At 47.4% G+C, this 26,794-nt stretch overlaps 1 protein-coding gene across 15 annotated transcripts in view; it reads right to left on the reverse strand.

The window, feature by feature from the left end:
• Positions 1–4,146: 4,146 nt before the first annotated feature.
• LOC139230104 (RNA binding protein fox-1 homolog 1-like) overlaps positions 4,147–26,794 on the reverse strand; it is a 342,858-nt gene continuing 320,210 nt past the window's right edge. For 9 of the 15 annotated variants that reach the window (XM_070861932.1, XM_070861929.1, XM_070861930.1 and 6 more), the window contains 4 exons: positions 26,270–26,312; positions 18,879–18,943; positions 16,228–16,312; positions 4,147–7,423 (listed from right to left, as the gene is read on the reverse strand). In XM_070861932.1, coding sequence (XP_070718033.1) covers positions 7,379–7,423; positions 16,228–16,312; positions 18,879–18,943; positions 26,270–26,312 — 238 coding nt within the window. In that variant the 3' untranslated portion in view covers positions 4,147–7,378. Of the gene's footprint in view, positions 7,424–16,227; positions 16,313–18,875; positions 18,944–26,269; positions 26,313–26,794 lie in introns of those variants that run through there. The other 6 variants (XM_070861939.1, XM_070861927.1, XM_070861938.1 and 3 more) reach the window with 4 other exon arrangements.

The following is a 26,794-nucleotide window of genomic DNA, read 5'->3' on the forward strand; positions in this document are numbered from 1 at the left end:
GTCGGAGGGGCAGTACTGAGGGAGCGCCGGACTGTCGGAGGGGCAGTACTGAGGGAGCGCCGCACTGTCGGAGGGGCAGTACTGAGGGAGCGCCGCACTGTCGGAGGGGCAGTACTGAGGGAGCGCCGCACTGTCGGAGGGGCAGTCTCTCAGATGAGACATTAAATCGAGGCCCTGTCCGCCCCTTCAGCTGGATGTAAAAGATCCCACGGTCACTATTTTGAAGAAGAGCAGGGGAGTTCTTCCTGGTGTCCTGACCAATACTTAACCCTCAACCAACATCACAAAAGCAGATTATCTGATCATTTATCTTATTGTTTGTGGGAGCTTGCTGTGTGTTAATTAGCTGCCACTTTTCCTACTTTACAACAAATACATATCTAATATATAATTAGCAGTGAAGCTCTTTGGGACATGCCGAGGTCATGAAAGGTGCTATATAAATGAACATTCTTTGTGTGGTGGAGGATTATTATTGAACTCAAAGCCACGAGTCAGTGTGCAACTGACAGCCTAAAGTGAAATAAAGTCCTGCATCAGGGCAGCTCCAGTGGTATTTCAAACTTCAAAGCACTAGAATGAATTAGGGCCGTCACTGTTCCCAAGTCTAAAACAGAATCGGGACAGGGCTGGGTGGGATCTGGGTCAAATTCTGAAGTTTGCTTTGCTCTCAAAATTAATTGAAAACCGGAATGCCCTCCCCTTATCCTGAGGCACGGGAGTTCATGGAAAGATGCATATGTACATTAGAACTCAGACTTTTGGTTTCTGGTTGGCATTTAAAAAATGTTCAGACATTTCAATCAAAAACTAGAGCAGCTAAAATGGAACATTTGGGCTATTTTTGTCCTCTGACAATTGCATACATCACTTACCCGCACCCCAGAGAAATCATCTGCAGTGGAAATAAAGCAATCTTTACGCATTTGACCTCGGATTTCTGTAATACTAACAGCAAACAACAGCAGATTCTTCCCCTCTAAAATGTGAATTGTGTCTAATGAGAGTATTTTGAGCTGTGGAACAGTGGGGCGATGGATTGGTGGTTACAGGCCTGTCACAATCAGTTTGAGGTGATGAATATTTATCACATGAAACCAGTTACGTTTATTTTTTCTTGTAATATTCCTCAGTAAGGCAGGTAATTACAACATACACTGGCAGCGTGATGTGAATTTAAGGCAGTGGGTGTGCCAGGTAAAACATGGAGGGTAGAAAGGAATTGGTTCAAGTGTGAGCGAGTTCGGGCTCGGGCTGGATATCAGGCCAGGGAGAAGCACAGAGCAGAGTGCCCCTGGGGCCCCTCTACATCATCATAGGCAGTCCCTCGAAATGGAGGAAAACTTGCTTCCACTCAGTGAGTTCTTAGGTGGCTGAACACATTACAAGGGACCACACTTCGAAAAGTACTTCATCGGCTGTAAAGCGCTTTGGGACGTCCAGTGGTTGTGAAAGGCGCTATATAAATGCAAGTCTTTATTTCTTTTAACTATATGGCCTGGATTCAGAAACAATGCAAGTTGGTCAAATTCACTGATGATATTGGACTCTTGGGAGAGCAGTCGGTTCTGATGAAGCAATCGGGAATTGCTGAAGTACCTGGACAATATTTGCAAGTGGGCAAAGCTAATGGCAGGTGCAATTCAACACTGATTCAGTGCTAGGAGGAAGATTAAAAAAAGAGAAATCGCTGTAAAGGAAGTGTGTTGAACTAGCTAGAGGCCGAGAAATGAGGGAGTGAGATTGAACACTGACCACATTAAGACACTGCAGAGCAGTTACTAAAGCAGACAGAATGCTAAATCTGAGGACAGGTCTGACTCCATCCTGTTAAAGCTGCATTGTGCTCAGCTTGCTCACTGAGGCAGTGATGGGTCACGTGATTGGGCCCCAGTGGTAGAGAACTGAGTTATGAGGAGAGTTTGGGAAAGGTAGACATTTTTCAACCTGGAAAGGTGAATGAAAGAGGGTCCTTATAGAAATATATGAAACGAGCTGAAATGGAAAAGGTTAATCAGGTGCCCTGTTTCAAGTTAAAACAATGCAGAACATAAGAATTAGGAGCAGGAGTCGGCCATTCGGCCCCTCGAGCCTGTTCCACCATTCAATGAGACCATGGCTGATCTTCTACGCTTAGAAACTGGGAAAAGGCAAGTTCACCAGCACTGTCAGGAAACACACCTTCACACAGTGATTAATATCTGGAACGGTCTCCTAGGAGGCAAAAACTCCACAATTATTTAATAATGAGATGATGCAGGAATTGTGGATGTGTATAGAAGGATAGACTAGATGGGCTTAAGGGCCTCCCTTATCTGAAATTATCTTTGTAATGCCCCTCACAGATGAATATCCTAATGTTCACCATCTAGATCACACCTCAAAATGGGCGTTTAGTTGGAGGTACAGAAGGGTTGATGGAATCACCGATCCACAGCCAGCCAGTGGCTGGGTTTTGGAGCAGAGTGGAGAACGATACGCAATGTGCAATTAGCAGTATGGATGACATAATCCAATTCTACATCAGCTCCATGATGTCATGTGATCCTTGAATGAGATTTCTAGCACACAATAACCTGGGGAGACCCATTCCTGTCCAAAACACACCCAGTCCGACCGCACTTTAAACCTCACAAATAACTCCCTGCTTCCCTGTGTTTAAAGTTCACCTTTCTTTTAGCATTTTGGGAGTAGATTCAGTATTTTACCTTTTTTTAATAACCAAGGGTTTAACCAGCTGCCTGCAGAGTTTAATAGTTGGAGGAGAAACATTGCAGGTATATGGGGCAAGAGCGACGGGGGGGGGCTAACTGGGCTGCTGCTCAAAAGAGCCGGTGCAGATTCAATGGGCCGAATGGCCTCCTTCAATACTGGTCTGTTCTATGACTGCCCCATATTGTGTGGCTGTGAGAAGGTCACAGGTTCAATTCTTGTACTGTGCCAAGTTAGTATATCTCAACTCTGAGGGCAGGGGCTTGAGGGAAGAAAAGATAGAATGATAGTTAGCCTCAGCACCCATGGGTCAGTAGGAGGTGAAATCAATTAAAGTTCCCACTTATCACCACCGTCCCGTAACCACCTCCCGCCCAATGTTGCAGCACGGACCCTGCAATATTCAATCACAGGCCTCCATCCACCCTTTCATGTCTGTACCCTACACTCAAACACTCCCGAAACCTCATCCACCGAGCTACCTCCCCTCTCCCCCATTTATAAAAAAACCTCTCTCAAATCTACCTCTTACCTTTGCCAATGGCCCCCTCCCCAATTCTTCTGATGTCACTCTGCCTTTCTTACCAGCTCAAGATGCTCATCACCATAAAATCTCTTAATGCACGGTTGTGCCAGGGCTGGGCACACACTGCCGTGCCGTGCCGGGACTGGGCACACTGCACTGCCGTGCCGGGGCTGGGCACACACTGCCGTGCCGTGCCGGGGCTGGGCACACACTGCCGTGCCGTGCCGGGACTGGGCACACTGCACTGCCGTGCCGGGGCTGGGCACACACTGCCGTGCCGGGACTGGGCACACTGCACTGCCGTGCCGGGGCTGGGCACACACTGCCGTGCCGTGCCGGGACTGGGCACACTGCACTGCCGTGCCGGGGCTGGGCACACACTGCCGTGCCGGGACTGGGCACACACTGCGGTGCCGTGCCGGGACTGGGCACACACTGCCGTGCCGGGACTGGGCACACACTGCCGTGCCGTGCCGGGACTGGGCACACACTGCCGTGCCGGGACTGGGCACACACTGCCGTGCCGTGCCGGGACTGGGCACACACTGCCGTGCCGGGACTGGGCACACACTGCCGTGCCGTGCCGGGACTGGGCACACACTGCCGTGCCGTGCCGTGCCGGGACTGGGCACACTGCACTGCCGTGCCGGGACTGGGCACACACTGCGGTGCCGTGCCGGGACTGGGCACACACTGCCGTGCCGTGCCGGGGGACGAATGCTGTACGCGGTAACACTGCCAAGTTCCACACAACCAATGTATGAAACGGGAGTTACTGCTCCACAACTGAAAATATTCACTTGCTGAATGTGGAATCCTTATTCAGTTAGTCACTTCATTTCTTATTGTGATGATTAGATGACCGGTAACAACCCATCCCACACACAAACACATGCGGAGTCTTACTGTGTTCTCACCATTTTGGTTTTATTTTAAAAACAGTGCTTTATTACTGTTAGGAAGGGAATTCCCCTCCTTCGAGTTTATAAAAGCCAGCAACAAGATCAATAATTTATACATGGGAAGTAATACAAAAGGAATAATAATCCATGTCCTATCTACTTAACATTCATGATTATATCTAATTATAACCCAATGAATACTGCTTGGTGATGAAGCTACTATACGATATACCATACCTTCCAGGGAAACGTTCACAAAACAAGGCGGCTCGGGGCAGGACAGTGTTGATGCTAGTTTTCTAGGAAGGTTAAATACCATCTGCACAAGGCTTTTCAATTCTGTTTAGTGTTTTCTCCTATTTTATTCCCTTTCCAACGCCTGCACACAGCACAATTTCCAATCCCCCCGCTCCTCTCCAAGCTGGGCCCCGATGGTCCAACACAACCGCTCAGTTGTGACAGTTTGGAGTTTCTCTGTGTTTGGCGGGGGGGGGGGGGGAGGTGATCGTGTCGAGTGAACTGTATTACAAGTAAATGGAAAATGGAAAGCAATAAATGTTTTTTTTAAAAAAAGGCTGAAGGATGAAATGATTCAAGTACCAGCATCAGGCATTTCTCCTACTCACTAACAGGCAGGAGCGAGAGATCCTGTTCCAGTCGGGATACAGCCACAGGCTGCACATGGGTACCGTCCGAAAACCACCACACACACACACAAATAAAACAAATAAAACTGGTCAGTCCCATCGAAGCTGAGCTGAAGGACAGGCTGTTGGTCACTGAGCCACACGCTGGGCTGCTGACTGGACACAGCTCATTCCTGCTGGATGCAGGACAATCTTTAGTCCAAAAGAAAAACATATGCTCGAATCTGAACTTGTTCCCTCCAAAGATTCTGCCTATTCTACAGCTGCTATGAGGCTCTTAGCAAAAAAAATAATCAGGGAAAAAGAATATTTGCTGGGAGAATATTACCCTTGGGTAGTTAGCTGTAGTGCTCACTTATTAAAATGTCTGCTGGTTACAATATAAAAGTGAATCTAAGTAAAAGAACGCGATTTGTAGTCATAGGAATGAAAGTGATTATTGAACGTGGTGTGACACAGAACAGCACCTCCCATTAATATCTGCCATCCATGGCTTCTACATCATCCTCCTTCTACAGGAACATTTGAAATGCGCGACTACACTACAGGAGCGCTACCAGGAGATGCCATCCTGCGCCACGCCAAGTCCCCATTTTAAATTCCTTCCTCTGTGATGAGACGTCTGTGAATGTTTCCCCATTACAATGACAACTAAAATATTTTATATACAAAAAACATAATTGTCATACAGCAACAAACCACGCTTTGGCTTGTAAAACAATATCATAATTTAAGGGCGGCAGTGTGGTGTCTACGACTAGTGTCCCTTTTTCTTTAAACAAAGATTGATTTTCTTTAAATAGCTTACTAAGCCGGTGCAGTACACACCTTGTTGCTGGATACTGCATGATCTGAAGCTGCGGCAGCAACTGCACATGTCCGAAACATGGGTGCACTTCTCTTGTAATCTACGTGTCCCAGTGCCAGGATACAAGTGGGTTTCCAGAGAGAGAGCAGTGTCCCAGGAACACCCTTGCAGAATGGAAGGTCCGTACAATAAACGGTTAGCTTCAGTCTGACCTGGAGCCTGAACGAGTGAATTTAACTCTCACATACCTGCTCAATTTTGAACTTCTTTAAAATTTAACACATCTGAAATGGCATCATGAATGCCTCTAAAATGCTTGCAAACATAGTGTGGAATTCACACCTTCCTACAAGATGTAACAGGGCGACGGACTGTTCTCCCAAATCTCTGCTGGCTGCAAGCTTGTAATGACTAAACTCCCATCTCTCTCTCTCTCGCTCTCTCTCACACACACCCAATTGGGCAGGGCAGGTCTATCTTTCTCTTCAGCCAGATGACCATTTTTCTGTGCAGCATCTCCTTTGCTGGTTCTGGTACTCACTGAAAACAGAGGTAAATGAAACAAAGGCTACAAACAAAAAGCAGCAAAAATCTGCATTTATCATTAGAGTTAACAAAACGTTTGATTTAAAGTCACCAGTTTACAAACTGCAAGTCTGCTGAATGTATGGGTGTCAGCCAGTCAGAATATCCTAGGCCACATTAAAAAAAAAACATAGGGGTACAAATTAATTGGGTAGTGCGATTTGAGTAACCTTATGTGAGGACTGATGCAATTAAAAATGCATACACTTAGTGCCAACACTTCTGGACTGTGTCTCTTCACCAGACGGTGCTACCGATGGTGAAGGATACCAGCCCCATTTCCACCAACATGGATACTACCTGCATTTGCTGAGCAAATCTACTGGGATCCTAAAGCATTGAATCAATTATTTTAAAAGCAAATTTGCTTGGATAAATGTACATCACTGGGGTTTAGAGCACGGAACGTATTAAAAGGAAAAAACAAATTACTGTTGCATCCACTTTGCAGTGGGATTATAAATGATTTTTTGGCTGTTGCTGTTGTTTAGTCAGGCTGAGTGAGTCTGGGAATGGTGAACAGATGTAAGTGGCTCCTCTCACTACAAAAACAAAGCACGACACAAAACTGCCTCCATCAACTCGCACCCAGGCCATTTTCTTCTCCTTCCCTTCCCCACTCTGCACTGAACCCCCACTCCCTACTCTGCACTGAACCCCCATTCCCCACTGAACCCCCTCCCCCAGCTCAGTGGGAAGACACTCTCTGGCCTCCCTGCAGCCACTGGGAGTCTCGGTAACGACAGTCCTCCATTGCTGCTGTTCCACACGTGCAGTACCCGGGACCAGCTTCCAGCGGCAACCCAATTTCACTTTTGGCTTTCACTAACTTGTTTTTGTGACTAATATTTTGAGTTTCTTTTGTCGGATGAAGCTGATTTCATAAATGTCACTACACACACAAAGAAATGCACTTTTATACCACAGTTAAAAACTGTTTGCACAATCTTTGGAACAAAAAAATAATGAAGGCAGAAACGTAAGGAAAAAAAATACATGTTTAGAAGAACGTAATGAGGTATAAAAAAAGTAGGTCTCTCTCTCGTGTAATGATTTCCTCTCTCTCTCGTGTAATGGTTTCCTCTCTCTCTCGTGTATTTTTTTCCATGTCGAGTTGCTATAAAGTTCCACTACTTGTAATATTGCAACACCCAGGCCGTGGGAAGGGGTTGTTCCCATTGCAGGAGTTCACATCACTTTAGTAGGGAGCGAAACGGCTGTATCCACCTCGGTATAAACTAGCCTGCAAAAGGAAAAGAACAATAAGTAAAGCAAAGTAAAAGTCTGCGATTTAATTCCTCTTTTGCTACTAAAGCCACTGACTGCAGCTAGCCTGACTGGCCATTATTCAGTAAGTGCTGGCAGGGGTATCATGCTCAAGTCTAATCCTGCCTTCACACATGACCCATGTTAGTGAGGTATTGGCAGAGGAACCCTCTTGGAGTTGAACGTGCCAACCCAAGGGATGGTTGTGACAATTGAAGGATCCCTCGAAATGTGCCAATAGAATCAACAATGCAGCTCAGAACAGATCAAACCTCAGCAACTCACTGACCAATTGGAGGAGGTATTGAATTAACATCTTTGTCATAAATTAGGGAATCTATTTTGACCAATTCTAAAATAGCTAAAGTTAAAATGGAAGCTACTGAACCTACCAAATAAAGGGCAAAAGAAAAAAGTTGTTGAGTTTCTGAACATTAGCCAGGAATTGGGATTTGCTCTCAGTACAGCCCGAGCTATACATGGTCATGGTACTAAAAGGTACTTCGGACCCAGACAATTAACATTAATCCATTGATTAGAATTCCATGTAAACACCATAATGTCTGATTCTGGGTATCGGATGGCTCAGAAGGACTGGTGAATTCTGCGGCACTTTCGAGCAGGAGATTGGAACTGCGATTCGCAGTGTTTATGTACAATGTATCTGGAAGGCCCCCCACAAGTCAAATTCAGATTATGTTCAATAAAGGGTTTCTAACCCCTTTATGGGCTGATTCACATTTCACTGTTTTAAGCATTGTGAAAATTCAGTAACTTGCTGTTTTATTTGACATTTGCATGTTAGTGAACTTGTTAATAAGTCTAATAGTTTTAGCCTGTACATAATGTCTTCAAGACAGACAGCAGAATATGGTGGTGATTTGAGAGAGAATAATAGGGTTCGTTATTAACCCTGGGTAAGCTGCCCTATTGCATGGGCACAATTGTTGTTCCAGGGAGACTCAGCCAGCCTCAGGAAACTGCCTTTGGCCGCAAACACACAAGTCTTCAGAAAAAGCCCGAACCATTAAAGTATTTTCGTTTTTCTACTTTACTTCATTTTGTTAAAAATGCATGGCGCATTGATGGAACCACAGGCGATGATTTCGAGGAGTTTCGAAGTCCAACAACGGAACGGAGCTGAACAGCAGTGGATCCAGTCACAGTCTCGAGGAGTTCCGCCAATCCAACCGAGTGCAGTCAATGCAGCTAACTCCACAAATCCAACGGTGCTCGTCGAGTTTACCTCGAATTAATGTTTAAACAGCAGTATGCAAAAAGGAGAAAGCAGAACTAGCTCTACCATGATATAGTTGGTAACGGTGCATCCAGCTCACCACTAACCAAAGCATCCCAAACTGGACTCTCAATCTATACTGAGTTGCCTGTTCTCAGCCAGGAAGTGATGTGGTACGTCAATTGGTCTTAGCACCCCCGAGGTACTGAAGGGAAAAATAAATATTAAAACAAATCAGCCTGAATTCTTGCTCTTTATAACTATCCAATGGATCTTGCTGGAAAGTACATACAGATAGCGGGGAGGGGGAGGGGCACGATCACAGTTGGCTATCATCCAGTTGCCTAGTGACATTGACGACCTACTCAGTGGAGTTACTGAGATGCTGATGCACTTGAACTGCAGCTGAGCACGAGCCAGTGCTTCACGAGAGGAGGACATTTATCACCACTGAACTATGGACCGGCAGCTCGGACAGAAAAGAGAGTTGGGATAAGTGGGTCATTTTTAGATTGGTAAACTGTAACTAGTGGGGTGCCACCAGGATCAGAGCTAGGGCCTCAACTATTTACAATCTATATTAATGGACTCGGATGAAGGGACCGAGTGTAACGTAGCCAAATTTGCTGATGATACAAAGATAGAAGGGAAAGCAAGTTGTGAGGAGGATGCAAAGAATCTGAAAAAGAATATAGACAGGCTCAGTGAGTGGGCAAACATTTGGCAGATAGAGTATAATGTGGGAAAGTGTGAAGTTATCCACTTTGGTAGGGAAAAAAAAAAGCAAATTATTTAAGAGAGATTACAAAATGCTGCCGTACAGAGGGATCTGGAGGTCCTTGTACTTGAAACACAAAGTTAGTATACAGGTACAGCAAGATATCAGGAAGGCAAATGGAATGCTGGCCTTTATTGCAAGGGGGATGGAGTATAAAAGTAGGGAAGTCCTGCTCCAACTGTACAGGGTATTGGTGAGGCCACACCTGGAGTACTGCGTACAGTTTTGGTCTCCTTATTTATGGAGGGTTATACTTGCATTGGAGGCAGTTCAGAGAAGGTTCACGAGGTTGATTCCCGAGATGAAGGGGTTGTCTTATGAAGAAAGGTTGAGCAGGTTGGGCCTATACCCATTGGAGTTTAGAAGAATGAGAGGTGATCTTATTGAAATGTGTAAGATTCTGAGGGGGCTTGACAAGGTGGATGCAGAGAGGATGTTTCCAGTGTGGCTGGATTCACCAGTACAACAGTCCAGGCTGCCTGTCCATGGTCCAGTATCTAGAACTAGGGGGCATAGTTTCAGAATAAGGGGTCGCCCATTTAAAACAGAGACAAGGAAGAATTTTTTCTCTCAGAGGGTCGTGAATCTGTGGAATTCTCTGCCCCAAAGAGCTGTGGAGACTGAATATATTTAAGATGGAGACAGACAGATTTTTGAATGATAAGGGAGTTAAGGGTTATGGGGAGCGGGCAGGGAAGTGGAGTTGAGACCAAGATCAGATCAGCCATGATCTTATTGAATGGCAGAGCAGGCTCGAGGGGCCAAATGGCCGACTCCTGCTCCTATTATGTTCTTATGAGTACACTGGTGAATCCAGCCACACAGGCAGCCTGGACCGATGACACGTTTCCTGCAGCAGTCCTCCTGTATTTGGAATATATGAAGTTGAGTAGAACTGAAATACATTTGAGAAACCTAAACTGGAAATGTGACGCCTTTTGTGCATCTCGGGCCAGCAGACACAGCCCGCCTGCTAATCTTCACTTTTACAGCTTCATTAAAAAAAATGTTTATAAACCCTTAGCTGACCAACCAGCCAGCCCGCTCAGAGACACACTTTCAGACAACGCCAACTATTTCTGTACCAAATAGATTTTAACTTTTTTCTTGTTTGTCTGTTTTGGGTACTGCTTTCAATTAGTGATGACTCTGCTGTGGGGCAGGATTAGCGAGACTGAACACAAAAACAGACAGTGTAAACCTGCAATGCCACATGGCACAGGACTGATGCCCAATAAAGGTAGTGATTCTGTCTCTCTGATTGGCTGGAAGGGGGGGGGGGGGATGGGCAAGAGGGAAGGATTGAGAGAAATACTCAGAGGTTAGATGTCAAACTTCCAACCACAGGCTGAATAATTGGTTTTGTTGGGACAGAGGGAGCTGCTGGGGAGGGAACACAACGATCCCCGGGGCTCGGGGAGAGAACACAACGATCCCCGGGGCTCGGGGAGAGAACACAACGATCCCCGGGGCTCGGACGTGCATATGTGCATGTTAGGCGAGGACAGGATTAGACTAGGCTGTGCTGCCTCCCATGTTTGATTTGCTTGCTGACACTCCAGGTCTGGGGTCATGTGGCCATTAGAGGGTGACAGGTGTCTGTGGAGCTACAGGAGAGGAAGGGAAACAAACTATTTTTTCATCGACTTACACCAAAAGGAGATTGTAGGAGTTGTTCAATGAAGAACAACCAACAAAGTGCAGTGGATGCAATGGTGGATTTACCAGACATGCAACTTACAACTGCAGCAGTAATGGAGTAAAGGGTCTCCCCCTCCCCCAATTCCTGACTGCAGAGTTGCTGTTTAGAAGATTTCCTGATCAAAGGGTCAGGGGCAGAGGTTGACAGTGACCTGCTTCTGGACTCCTGTTCCAGGTTAAGTTGCTGAGGAAGCACCTTGCGTCAGGAAAAACTAGAGGAGAATGCGCGAGTGGGAAAGTCCCATCTCCCGGCCTGTGTTCAACATGCTGCGTCACCAGCCTATTCACTCTGTTGTCAGCTTGTGCTCAACCGAGACTTTTACTGGTCAATAAAGGAATCAATGACGAACTAATGGGCACGCCTGGAGAGAGTTCTCAGATCGGCCCTGTTTGTTTATGGGAGGTGCGGAGAAAAGCAGAAATAAACACTTTGTTCCAGACCAGTTGATCAATCAGCCGTACGGAGATCTGACTGAATCTCGCAGTGATGCATTGGCCCATCAGAAACTAATCAGTGTCTTTAATTGAACCTAGTGCCTGTACGTATATTGCAGGGATTCGTTGATCAGATAGCCCTGAATGGACATCAGCCACACAGATATGGTGAAATTAAAACATTTCTCAAGTGCCCGGATAACACGAACAGGGTGTGTGTCTGGAGACAGATTCAATTAAGGAGGATGAATGGGAGCCAGGCAGCAGTCACATCAAATTTGAACGATTTCATATACTGATTGTTTATCAACTTCCTGCTTCCCAGAGAGCCCCAGAACAGCAGAAAGCTGGTTGCCTTTATTCATCTAACAGCAGCAATAATTTACTCAGCCTCGCCAATTAAAAGTTTTTTAAAGTCCCCATTTTACTTTGAGTTCTCTCTGCATTTGCTATGCACAACCCCTGAAGGATGCAAGCAAGTGGGCTACTCTACACCCTGGAGTCACAAGACATGCCCAAATATTCACCATCCTGAAAGGAATCAACTCCACAATTCACCGTAGCACTGACCTGACAGAGCACAGGATCCCAGGCTCAATCCTCAGCCTGTGCCAAGTCAGCAATCAATGCAACATTTGCTTCAGTGCCAAGGGTGGGGGAGAACTCCTGTCCTCGAGCCCTGTTCAGTGTTCCCTGCAGGAAAGTGCACACCTTGGTGATGAAGTGTGGGCAGAATCAGGCTCTGCTGTGATGCTCTGATATCCCCAAAACCTGCCAACATTCACTATCCAGGCTTACACACAAAGAATGGCCATTTGGGAAAGGTACTGGAACTGCGCCCCAGCAACAGCCTCCAGCAGAATTCAGAAACATGTTACATGGGGAAACTTGCAGCGAGAGACACTACATTGCACGAGCTCGCAGCACAGCACGTCAGTGAACCAAGTGCTGTGCCACCAGCTTCTCAAGCAGTGCACCAGTTTGCTTTGGGTACGGTAGCTCAGTGCTTAAGGTTCAGGCTAGTAACTCAGAGGGTGTAAGTCCCAATCTCACTACAGCAAACTGTGACAGTGAATTCACGGAATCTGCGAGCAGCAGGAAAGCTGTGGATTGTTTAACGAATGTCCGTAAGGGAAGGAACCTGCCCATGTGACATTCTGAAGGTGGAGATGGAAAGATTTGAGACTCCAGGTACCCCCCCGACCCGCTCTTGCATCTTTCCTCTTCTTACTACATCTGTCACATTGTGGCAACGGTTTCAGACTTCAGTTCATTCCGATTTACATAGCATTCTGTACAGAATAGTTTAGTGGGATCATCATATCTTAATTATACAAAGCCAACCCCAAGCACTTACTCATACCCCCCACCCACATCCCCCTCCTCCAAATCCCCCACCCACACATTCCCCCCACCCCCACTCCTCCCCCCACCCCCCCCACATCTCCCCCACCCCCCACATCTCCCTCCCCCACCCCCCCACATCTCCCCCACCCCACCTCATCTCCCTCACGCCCCACCCCCACACATTCCCCCCACCCCCACACATTCCCCCCACCCCCATACATTCCCCCCACCCCCATCCCCACTCCTCCCCCCGCACCCCCTCATCTCCCTCACGCCCCCTCATCTCCCCCACCCCCCTCCCCTCCACATCTCCCCCTTTTCCACCCACACACCCCCATCTCCCCCACACCCCCCCCTCCTCCCCCACCCCCCTCATCTCCCCACTTCCCCCCCCCCATCTCCACCACCCCCCCTCCCGCCTCCCCCCACATCTCCCCCACCCCTCCTCCCCCACACACCCCCCTTCCCCCCACATCTCCCCCACCCCCCTCCTCCACATCTCCCCTCCCCCCACATCTCCCCCACCCCACCTCCCCCCACATCTCCCCCACCCCCACCTCCCCCCACATCTCCCCCACCCCCACCTCCCCCCACATCTCCCCCCACCCACCTCCCCCTCCCCCCACACTCTCCCCCTCCCCCCACATCTCCCCCCCCCCACCTCCCCCTCATCTCCCCCACCCATCTCCCCCACCCCCCTCTCCCCCCACATCCCCTCCCCCCCACATCTCCTCCCCCCCCCACCTCCTCCCCCCCCACATCCCCCTCCCCCCCCATCTCCCCCACATCCCCTCCCCCCCATCTCATCTCCCCCACCTCCCCTCTCCCCCTCCCCCCCTCCCCCTCATCTCCCCCACCCCCCCTCCCCCTCATCTCCCCCACCCACCCCATCTCCCCCACCCATCCCCCCCTACATCCCGTCCCCCCCCACATCTTCCCCACCCCCCCCACATCTCCCCCCCCTCTCCCCCACCCCCTCCCCCCATCCCCCTCTCCCCCCCCACATCTCCCCCACCCCCTCCCCCCTCATCTCCCCCACCCCCTCCCCCCCATCTCCCCCACCCCCCTCCCCCTCCCCCACATCTCCCCACCCCCCCCTTCTCCCCCCACCCCCCACCCCACCCCCCCTTCTCCCCCCACCCCCTCTCCCCCCACCCCCTCCCCCACATCCCCCCACCCCCCTTCTCCCCCCACCCCCCCACATCTCCCCCACCCCCACCCCCCACATCTCCCCCACCCCCACCCCCCCTCCCCCCACATCTCCCCCCTCCTCCCCCACCCCACCCCCCCCACCTCCCCCCTCCCCGCACATCTCCCCCCTCCTCCGCCACCCCCACCCACCTCCCCCCTCCCCCCACATCTCCCCCCTCCCCCCACATCTCCCCCACCCCCCTCCCCCCACATCTCCCCCACCCCCCTCCCCCCACATCTCCCCCACCCCCCTCCCCCCACATCTCCCCCACCCCCCTCCCCCCACATCTCCCCCACCCCCCTCATCTCCCCCACCCCCCTCCCCCCACATCTCCCCCACCCCCCTCCCCCCACATCTCCCCCACATCTCCCCCACCCCCTCCCCCCACATCTCCCCCACCCCCTCCCCCCACATCTCCCCCACCCCCCTCCCCCCAACATCTCCCCCACCCCCCTCCCCCCAACATCTCCCCCACCCCCCTCCCCCCAACATCTCCCCCCTCCCAACATCTCCCCCACCCCCCTCCCCCCAACATCTCCCCCACCCCCCTCCCCCCACCTCTCCCCCACCCCCCTCCCTCCACCAACCAACATCCCCCCCCCCACCACCCATACCCCCCTACCACTTATTTCTGTTTTCCTCCAGGAAAAACTTTCCAAGTCACTTACAACTGCACTCGCAAACTCCCAACTGCTTAAGACTTTGGCCTTCCATTCATCGCATTGCTTCTGCAGCTGTTGATTTGTTCAGCCATGCCCTCATCTCCATCATTGATGCCCTTGCCCCCAGTCATCATCATACGCTGTCCCTCAGAATCGAGGAGGACTTGCTTCCACTCCTAAAGTGAGCTCTTTGATGGCTGAACAGTCTGATACAAGAGCCACAGACCCTGTTACAGGTGGGACAGACATTCGTTGAGGGAAGCTGTCAGTGGGGCTGGTTTGTCGCGCACTCCTTCCGCTGCCTGCGCTTGGCCTCTTGCTCTTTGCGTTGAGACTCAGAGCTCAACGCCCTCCCGGATGGACTTTCTCCACCTCGGGCGGTCTGCGGCCAGGGTCTCCCAGGTGTCAGTGGTGATGTCGCACTTTACCAGCGAGGCTTTGAGGGTGTCCTTATAGCGTTTCCGCTTTCCTCTTTTGGCTTGTTTACCATGAAGGAGCTCCGCGTAAAGCATTTGCTTAGGGAGTCTCGTATCTGGCCATGCGTACTATGTGGCCTGCCCAGCGAAGCTGATCGAGTGTGGTCAGTGCTTCAATACTGTGGTATTGAAACCTCTCTGGTCACCTCCCCAGTATGTCCCCCAACTTCACTCCCTCAATTCCAAAAGATGCAAACTTCAGTGTATTTGGTGCACAACTGGTTTGGCCATCCGTCGCCAGGTCTGACCGGACCATATATGCTGCGGTACACGAGGTATGGCGATTGAGTGGGATGGGCTCGATGGACCAGATGGTCTATACTTGTCCGGCATTGTTCGTATAACAATCTCCATTGGGCCTCGCGCTCCTCTACCAAAACTCATCTTGGAGAGGAAAGACAACCCTGGGCTTTTCTCCACTACCAACCATTCCCTTCAACCCTACTCCCCTGCCCCCACCACCCTCACCTCCAACGAGAGTGAGGTGCTCATGGACTTCCTTCTCAGCAAGATTGACATTTTCCATTTCACCTTATCCACCAAGCTAAAGCTTCCCTCAAGCCCCCCTGACCGAGCCCTGAACCAACATCTTTCTGTAGTTTCTCCTCCACACCCCCTCATGTCCTCTCCAAGCTCATCTAATCCACGAGGCCCCATCCCTGCATCCCTTGGCCTCATTCCCACTGAACTGCTGACCACCCAACTTCCCTTCCTGACCCTCATGCTAGCTTACATTGTAAATGGTTCCCTCTCCCGAGGTACTGCCCATTCCCTTACCAAACTACCTACACCCCCTTCCTCAAAAAGCCCAACCCTGACCCTTCTGTCTTTGCAAACCACTGCCCCATCACCAATCTCCCATTCCTCTCCATATTAGACACACCCAAGGTGATTTTCTGCATTATCAACAATAAAATCTATTGTTAAGAAAAAAATAGAAGTGTGAAACGTACGAGTTCACTTACCACAGCGCTAACCCCATAGGTGGGAGCGGGGGCGAGTGTGTGATAAGGGTCTGCAGTGTAAACACGCCCATAGCTGCAAAAAGACAACAAATTCATTTCAAATATAAAAGCAGAAATGCATTGCCTCGGCAGTACCGAACCAAAAATAAAGAATAGCAAGATTCCAGGCTCCCTCTTCATTGTGTGCTAATGTTAACTCCCAGCAAAAGACAGTGGTGGGACATTCTACACTTGGTCTCAGCACTCTGGCTTGGTGAGAAATTCAGGCAAGGCTCCTACTCAACTGCGATCCAGCCAGCTTGCTGGAAGGTGTAAATACTGACTGAGGAGGAAACTGGACACAGGTTTGATGCCTCACAGTGGAAAAGCCTGCTGGCAGGCTATCCATGAAGAATGACTACTTTGCAAGGTGCCAGATGGCACAAATGCCTATTAAATTCAGCTCGAGTCACCACCATCGAGAGAAAATGCTTCTCTCCCCCACAAGTAATCAGTCCAATTGAGCCACTGTTAGACTGACTCATCCCGATGAAAAGTCGTCTTCATTCTCTGAATATAGAGCATCCGCCACATACCATTAGGATTGAACCAGTGAGTCAGTTCAGGTACAAGGATTATCATCTAAGGTACTTACATCCATGATGCAATGACATTAAGACATCATCCTCCCAAACCCTACCCTTCCCAAGCTCTATATTCCACGTGCATACTGCACAATGAAGCCAAGGAGATGGTTAGCCAGGCAACACAGTAAGGGACCCCCTCCAAAAAAGAGCCCGTGGAGGCGACAGGGTGGGCTCGTATGATGTGAAAGCTTCTAAGAATGATATGACTCTTCTGGATAGGTAATCTGTCTTTCTTCACATATCGAATCTCCACACATCACTGAAAAGTGAGCCAGCAGCAACTCACTGAGGGAGGCCTTTAGGCCTAGATTAATGCCTGCAGCCTGCAGTGACCTGCTAAGCTGTAAATCACCCTTGATAGACAGGCTCAGACAATGGTGCTTTGTAAAGCCATGAGAGTTACTTCAAGTCGTTGCTTTAAAATACTTTTAATCGATACTCGCTGGAAATGCACCCCAACAAGGCCCAGCTGGACTCAGAACAGCTCCTCACCAAACTGCAAGGTTTGCTACCAGCAAGATGGTAACAGTAAAGAATGCATTGCATCTTTCACTTACAGTTAAAATGCTAGCATTAGCTCAGAAGCCTGGGCCTGAATGGCCTCCATCTGTGTTGTGATTTATATTATTCCAGGAGAGACACAATAATATGTGAAGGACCAAATTAAAATCACAAGGTATAATTGTGAGAATAAATTACTTTTCACAAATGTGCTTATGGCCAAGACGTGATGGAAAGCCTCCTTTTAAAACAGCACCTTTCTGTAAGAAGGTTGATGCCTCGGCTAAAAGACAATCTGAAAGGGATCCTTGAGGTCGACTGTACCCAGTCAATCTCCCAGCAAATTGCCGATGTAATTTGTGGCATTTAAATACCTTGAAGTGCTCCTTTTGAGAAATGCCTTAAGAAATCCTATGTCCAGGAGAGAGGAAACAGTTAAATTCCCGAGGACCACAAAATAGCAGGAGTTAAACTTTCCTTCCCTATTGTCTGGATGCTCTCCTATTGCTGCTGCAGCCAACAAACCATCCCAGCAGCTAGGATGCTTTCCAAGAAATCCTAACAGAGGCTTCTCTTGATTTTCACCTCAAAAAAGTAGAATGGATGAACGTGAAGTTTCTCTGATACAAGCATATCACAATCTCCTCCCAAATAGTATCGAAAGCTGGACAGTCACTCATCGTGGCCCCAGTGGAGCAGTAGGGAGAAGTCACGATTGGAGTGATGGGGCAAGACTACCAAAAAGAGGATGTTTTTATTGCCTGCATGGTTTGATCTTTGCTCAGATGTTCAGCTCCTGGATACATGCAGCTGTCACAGAACAAGCCAGTGAAGTACATAATACTGCCTGCCTGGCGTGTAGGTGGATGGGGCGAGGACTATCTCCATGTCATTCCTGGCTAGTCACAAGGCTTTGCTTTGCTCGTGGCATTTATAACCTTCCAACTGCTCTTTAGCTTGCTTACTAACCAGGCCCCATCACAGGACACTCACCATTAAGCTCATTGATGAATAATGGTTACTTGAGAAAGGCACAGGAACGCCTGCAGCCTGTGAAACCATATCCCAGTGAGCAGTCAGTGCCTTCAGCAAGAGGAAGTAGGGGACAGAAACTGTCAAAAAACTGAGAGAAATAAAACATTTTAAACAGATCTTCATCCCTCCTGATTTTTTTGGTTTTCCTGTCTCCGATCTGACAGTCATTTCATTCTTGTGGTTATGTGGGGATGAAGAATGACACTGTCTCCAGGATAATGTGCAGTGTTGGCGGTTCAATCACTAATGGACAATCCATACGAAGCACTCTCAGTAACGCAGCCTACATTAGAACAATCTTTGATAAATCAGTCTCAGAACTGACACATGTTGTTTATGGCTCCTGAGCAGGGAACCCCTGTATTGGAAAGCCCATGGTGAAATCACCCTGCAAAGAGACAGACACCCTTCCTGCTAAAATGAACACAGCAGATTGGACAGAGAGAAGAGGGAGAGATGAGAAAGCATGGTGCTTACCTGTCACTGTATGCAGTTGCAGTAGCAGTAGCTGGCTGTGCATACCTGTAGGCTGCATATCCACCCTGGAACAAACAAGAAGCAGCCTAAGAACTCTGCGCCACACTCACACCTCACACCAAAGCAATGGCAAAAACTGCATTTGTTTCGGAGATTACAAATTTTTAAGTAAAAATTGATGCATGCACCATTCATGGTTAGCGCTGCCGATTTTAAAATATTTTTTGATTTGTAGAATAGCATAAACATTTCTTTAGTGGGAGCTGACCATCTAATTCTCGAAACGTTAAGTCGAGGTTGCCAACTGCAATTGCAGGTTGCCTATCTCACTGTTGTGCAACTAACCTACGTCACAGCTAAAAGCCCCATCCCCCTGTCCCCCACTCACCACGCTGCCAGTCCCACCCCCCACTCACCACGGTGCCAGTCCCACCCCCCACTCACCACGGTGCCAGTCCCACCCCCCACGGTGCCAGTCCCACCCCCCACTCACCACGGTGCCAGTCCCACCCCCCACAGTGCCAGTTCCACCCCCCACGGTGCCAGTCCCACCCCCCACTCACCACGGTGCCAATCCCACCCCCCACTCACCACGGTGCCAGTCCCACCCCCCACGGTGCCAGTCCCACCCCCCACTCACCACGGTGCCAGTCCCACCCCCCACAGTGCCAGTCCCACCCCCACTCACCACGGTGCCAGTCCCACCCCCCACTCACCACGGTGCCAGTCCCACCCCCCACTCACCACGGTGCCAGTCCCACCCCCCCACTCACCACGGTGCCAGTCCCACCCCCCACTCACCACGGTGCCAGTCCCACCCCCCACTCACCACGGTGCCAGTCCTACCCCCCCACTCACCACGGTGCCAGTCCTACCCCCCCACTCACCACGGTGCCAGTCCCACCCCCCACTCACCACGGTGCCAGTCCTACCCCCCCACTCACCACGGTGCCAGTCCCACCCCCCACTCACCACGGTGCCAGTAACTCAAGTCTCTGCTGACCTTGCACGCTATTCACCATTGCGAAACTAAGACTGGTCGTGGTTGGCACTTTTACTGGTTGCCACTGGCTGTTGCCAACCCTCCCTCCCTCCTTAGTGGACGATAGGTAAAGCAGCCCCAGCCACCTTCAGGTAAATGAGCTCCTCCCACGAGCTAAGCCAGCAACTAAAATATGGACTGAAGTTGAGAAGGAAAACTGAGTGTTGCCAATCCTACTGGGATACAAATAGTTAAAGCAGAGAAAAGGATCGGTTTTAAATTTCCAATTCTCCCTCCCACTCACTCCCCTTTCCCTATTGCTCAACAGGGCACAGGGTATAGTTCCAAGGGTGAGAGCATCCTTCCGCTACCTCACCTAATTCATCAGTCCTCAATGAAGTGAATCAGGGAGTGTCAGCAGGCCAAGTGTAGTTGCCTTCACTGCCATTATACCCGTTCTCAGCTAATAGCACAAACAGAGCGTGCATAAGGTGGCTTTACCAACAGAGCTATTGGGGGTGGGGAGAAATGCCATTTAATGAACAGGAAATCTCTAACAGATGTGCAAAACTAGAGCAGATTTTGAACCCGGCGAGGAATTATTTTTGCCAAACTGATTTGAAGTATAATTGCCTCTGTAGCCCAAGATTACATTAAAACAAATGCAGTTTTAAAAACAAAATTGCATGTAAATACAAATGAGTCATTATTTTCTAAACAGTCAAGCTGTGGTATCTGTCAATCAGGAGAAATCGGAGCATGCGAATGTCCGAATCTACAGCACTAGCAATCACCAACCAAATGATCCACAGACTAACTCTGGCCGTCCCAGCATTCTCCAGAGGACGGCCCTCAGCCCTATTCGCTATGGCAAGCCGAGTGAAGGAAACAGCCTGGATTACTAGAGCGTGCAGCCACGATTCTCAGTATTATATATATGAAAATATAATAAACATTCACAATCACCATTCACTCATTGCAGCCTCTCCCGCATACCCAAGAGGTTAACGTTCACGTCAAGCAAACCACATTAAAAGTTCTTGCTGCAGTTAGAGGTGGGAGTGGAGATACTAACAAAACTCTATAGCATAGTTATCAGGTATCTGTGGAGAGCAGATTGCTTAAAAGTAGCAGCTCCCTGCTGGGAATGATTCTTTTAACACAGTTTTAATACTGATCACAAAAATGGGAAAAGCAGCTAATTTTTAATGAAACGGTAGTCTCTAACATTAATCCTCATCTGCACAATTATGTTGTATAAAATGTTCTCATTTATCTTTATCCTAGGAGTGGCAAGTTCCATTGGAAAGTATATCCCACAGTAGATTTTAACTGTAGTGTATGATCAGAGGAGGAGGGGCTCATGTGGCAGCCTCAGCTGTGTTCACGAAATAAGTTCTGCCACTCTGGTAGAAAATGATACCAGATATCTGCTCTTACTTCAAGGGGAGTACTACATAAAGAGAAACGGTTCCCAATGGCTGAAGGGTCGATAACGAGAAGGCATGGATTTAAGGTGATTGACAAAAGAACCAGAGGCGACACGAGGAAAAACCTTTCGATGCAATGTGTGGTTAGGATTTGGAACGCGCTGCCTGAAAGTTGGATACAGATTCAATAGTAGCCTTCAAAAGGGAATTGGATAAATACTTGAGGGAGAAAAAAATGCCAGGATATGGGGAAAGAGCAGGGGAATGGGACTAACTAGATTGCTCTTTGAAAGAGCCGACGCAGGCCTCCGTCGGTTCTGTGCTATTCTATAGTGTGGGAGCAGCGCATTGATGGCTCATCGGGTAAATGCACTGCCTCATGTGTAATTGAACCACACACATCAGAAGGTACCAGCTAGATTTTCCAGTTGGCGCTGGGTTAAGGGACCTCCGGTGGGGTGGCTGTTGGGAGACTATAAACTTCCAGAATATAAACAGCAGGCTCGAGGGGCTAGATGGCCTACTCCTGTTCCTAATTCTTATGTAGAATGCTCCTGGACTAGAGAAAAAAATCAATTAGGGCTAAAAATCAACTAGGGCTACTGCTCTTGTTCGCTATGCAGTGACCCCTCTGGAATCATGCACAAGAGAGAAAGCAGGATCTGGCTCAGCTGAGGTGCTCCCATTGCTGAATAGCCTCCTGATACTTGCTGTCTAGATTCACACATCAAGAAAAGCCACTTGGGTGATGTACTAAATGCTTGTCATAACAATACCCCAGCAACAGTCAGCACCTTCAAAGAGAGAGAAGTGGGGAAAGAGCATCCTTTCTACTAAACACATTGGTGTTGGTGATGGCTGTGCAGGTTATCAGTGGGGTGGACCATCTGCCCAACCACCTCCAAAAGAAAAATGGCAGAGTTAGAAAAGAAAGAGATGGAAAAAGGGAGGGGTGGAGTAGCTGTACTTATTAGGAATAACATAATGGCAGTAGAAAAAAGTGGCGCAGCTATCAGCAAGACAAAAATAAAATCCATATCGATAGAGATAAAAGATAATGAAGGATCAATCACACTAATAGGTGTAGTCTACAGATCACCTAATAGTGGAAGGGAGGTGAAGGAAGAAATATGCAGACACACTGGAGAAATGAGTAAATAGCATAGAATAATAATCATGGGGGATTTCAACTACTCATATTAATTGGACAGAAGAGGTAGTTAAAAGGGATAAGGGAATGGAGTTCCTACAATGTGTACAGGATTCCTTTCTAACCCAATATGTAAGCCCAGCAAAGGAGGATTTGCTATTGGATCTAGTAATGGGGAATGAACTAGAGCAGACAAGAGAAGTAAAAGCAGGGGAACATCTAGGCAATAGTGACCTTAATATAATACGCTCTAAGATGATAAGTGAGAAGGACAAAAACCATGGTAATAGATTGGAGAGAAGCTGATTTTGAGGGGCTGAGAATAGAACTTGGGAAAATAAAATAGGCAACAATATTGGCAAAAAACAATGTAGAACAGCAATGGGAAACATTTAAAATGGTGTTCAATAGAGTGCAGGAACAATATATTCCTCTAAAATGAAAGAACAAACTAAACATTAATGAGACTCCATGGATGAATAAAGCCATAAGGGAACAGTTGAGGGTAAGGAAAGAGGCACACATTAAGTACATAGACAACAGGGAAGTGCATGATAAGGGAGAACACAGAAAGATTAAGAGAGAAGTCAAAAAAAAATTAGGAAGGCAAAGAGAAACTATGACATTAAATTATCAAGGAACATAAAACAAAATAGGATGGGAATGGGGCATTAAGGGATAGACAGGATAATACCAGAAGTAACAATAGAGAGATGGCAGAAATATTAAATAATTATTTTGCTTCAGTATTTACCAGGGAGATAGAACAGGTGGATATGACATTGGATGATGAGATTAGTAATGGGATAAGTGTATTTAAAATAGAGGGGATATATTAAATAAACTAATCAAACTCAAAGAGGAAAAAAAAACCCTAGTCCGGATGGATTGCATCCACGCATTTTAAAAGAATCTAGGAAAGAAATAGCAGAGGCATTACTACACATATTTAATAATTTGTTAGAAAAAAGTGTAGTGCCAGATGACTGGCGGATAGACAACGTAATACCTATATTTATGGAGGATAGAACATGTTCAGGGAATTATAGACCAGTCAGATTAACATCGATGGTAGGAGAAATAATGGAATCCCTACTGAAAGAGAAAACTGAAGAACATCGAGAAACCAAAAATAAAACGAATATTCAGCATGGATTTCAAAAGAGAAAGTATTGCTTGACCAACCTCATTACATTTTTAAAGAGATAACAGAGAGAGTAGATAATGGTAATGCAGTAGATGGAATTTATCTAGATTTTCAAAAGCCTTTCGATAAGATACCCCAAAATAGACTGGTGAACAAGGTCAGAGAATGTGGAGCCAGGGGACAAGTAGCAGAATGGATAGCTAGCTGGCTTCAAGACAGAAAGCAGAGAGTAGGGGTAAAAGGTCCAGATGGACATTGGCAGAAGGTGGGTAGTGGTGTTCCACAAGGATCAGAGTTGGGAACAGTGTTCACAATTTATAGTAACAGTTTAGACTTTGGAATCAAAAACACAATTTCTAAATTTGCGGATGACACCAAATTTGGGGGGGGGGGGGTGGAAAGAGTCAATACTGAGGAGGTCTGCAACAAATTACAGGACATTAATAAACTTGCAGAATGGGGATATAATTGGCAAATAAAGTTCAACACAGATAAATGGGAGATTTTGGTACGAAGAACAGGGAGGGTATAGGGAGATTACTTGGAGGATGCGAGTTTGGGTGGGGGAGAGGAACAAAGAGATCTCGGATGCAAATACACAAATCACTAAGTTGCAACACAGGTTAGCAAGGCCGTAAAAAAAGCAGACCAAGCACTAGGGTTTATTTCGAGAGGTGTAGAATTGAAAAGTAGGGAAGTTATACTAAACCTGTATGGAACCTTGGTTAGACCACACTTGGAGCATTGTGCACAGTTCTGGTCGCCATATTATAAAAAGGATATAAAGGCACTGGAGAGGGTGCAGAGAAGATTTACAAGGATGATACCAGAAATGCGAGGGTATACATATCAGGAAAGGATGAACATGCTGAGTCCCTTTTCTCTTGGAACAAAGAAGGCTGAGGGGTGACCTAATAGGGGTCTTTAAAATTATGAAAGGTTTTAATAGAGTGGATATAGAGAGAATGTGGGGAAGAACATAACTAGAGGCCATCAATACAAAGATAGTCAACAAGCAATTCAATAGGGAATTCAGAAGAAACCTCTTTACCCAGAGAGCGGTGAGAATGTGGAACTCGCTACCACAGGGAGGGGTTGAGGCGAATAGTATCGATGCATTTAAGGGGAGGCTGGATAAACACATGAGGGAGAAGGGAATAGAGGGTTATGCTGATAGATTTAGATGAGGAAAGATGGGAGGGGGCTCGAGTGGAACATAAACGCCGACACAGACTGGTTGGGCCTAATGGCCTGTTTCTGTGCCATATATCCTGTGTAATCCTTTAATTAAGGGACTTTTTAATCCACATATATAACTGTAAAATATGTAACAATTCAGACCCGTCTGTATCATTACCAGGGCCACTGTTCTACATCAATAAATCAAATTCAGTTTTTATTAGATCAGATGCTGGAATTTTTAACCAGTGTTTTGGGGATTCAATTCTGCAATCGCATCTCCCTGAAAACAGAAAATCGGTGGCCTTGAACATTCCTTACACAGGCTGCATATGAAGAATGATCAGATAGCAACAATTCTACCTTGAAGTGCATTTAAATATTTATTGTATATTAACTGGAAATAGCTAAACATCTGCTGAAGTTAGGCACTGAATTTAGACTTGGCACCGAGTGCAGTGAAACAAGAATTAATGGGAAAGGATGGTGTGCTTATGCTGTGATGCACTGGAGTGAATGAAAGTGACTTGGTTCATTGGAATTCAATGCTTGGATCCCATTAGGCTTTATCTACGCGCTCCTGCATGATTAATGTACTGCAGGCTGGGTTCACATTTCCCACTGATATTGCTTCCACTCTTAAAAGGAGAATTTTTATCACCTCGTTCATCTCTCTTATTACAGACACGTGCCCTTAAAGATTTCTTCCAATCCTCACTGTAAACAAGGCTCTTATAATTCTCCGTTTTCTGTGACTGTCTGAGACCCTGCCGTTTCAGTCTTTCAGCAGTCTACTGAAATGGCTATTGGGTAGCAACGTACATTTAAACAGCCATTCATATCTGCAACCAGGCGCAGTTAGTGGTGAGAAAGGGGCAAAGGTTGAAGGGTGAGTCACCCTGGACGCTCTTACAGTCCTTACTGCACAGGTTCCCATCGCCAGAAGTCTGGAAGACTTTCCTATTGAACTCTTGGTCGTGGAATGGGATGTGAAGGAGGTTTCCCCCCCCCAACAAAAATAGATTTAAAAAAGTCTTCGACTCATGCTGACTAAAAGAACTGATTGTTCAGAGTGCCTCGCTGGGGCAGATCACTGTTCGTTCACCCGGGATATATATCCAGATCCCCATTCCACCAACAGATGAAATGGATGTCATTTCCCTTAGCTGAAGCTGCAGCATTGCACAGTTACACTAACCTTGAATCAGACGGACAGAATGAGACCCTCCCATTCACAGCTCTTTTCATGATTCAAAGTGAAATGTGTTGGGTCGGTATCTGACACGAACCCACACTATAAACCTCCCAATTATATTCATTAGTAGCAATTTTGTTTTTTCAGGTTTGTGATGATCTCATGCTGAAATCAGTGCACTCTGCAGGAATGTTTTATCTCCATTTGGTGCCTGCTCCCATCCCTAACTGCAGTCTTTGCTGTTAGTAGGATTTTTCACTGCAATCCACAATCTGTGCGATTGGTCTGGTCACACGTTTCTATCATACCTGCGGTAACTTACTGCTATACACTGCTTCCTGATACACTATTCTATAACAAAACACAGGGAAGAGCATTGGCGACAAGGCTGGAAAAGAAACAACTGAAAAGAGACAGACCCTCCATGGATAAAGCCATTCTATTATTGGAGGATGCTTTATACGGATGAACCTTTAACACTAGATTTATTAAACAAGAGACGTTCACAGGCTGTACAACTACACACATTGCAATGACTGAAGACTGGTTAAATGCACTCTCTCAGCACCTGTCTACATTTCTTTTGCTAACTGTTTTCAGTTTCCATTCACAGATCAAAGGTGATGGATTGGATTTCAAAGTCAATCCAGCATTCCTCAGTAAACATTTCAGCTCAATTTAAAATAAAAATTAAAAAGACAAAAAAAAGAGTTGGTGAGCAATAATACGAGCTGTAACAACTGTTTCATCAACATTTTCTTTACAGCCCAGAATCAGGGCAGCAAAGGTCAACTTTACTCTACATTCAGTTTGATTTCATTGCTTTTGCATGA

This window comes from Pristiophorus japonicus, chromosome 19 (assembly GCF_044704955.1).
Source record: "Pristiophorus japonicus isolate sPriJap1 chromosome 19, sPriJap1.hap1, whole genome shotgun sequence".
Taxonomy (NCBI): Eukaryota; Metazoa; Chordata; class Chondrichthyes; family Pristiophoridae; genus Pristiophorus; species Pristiophorus japonicus.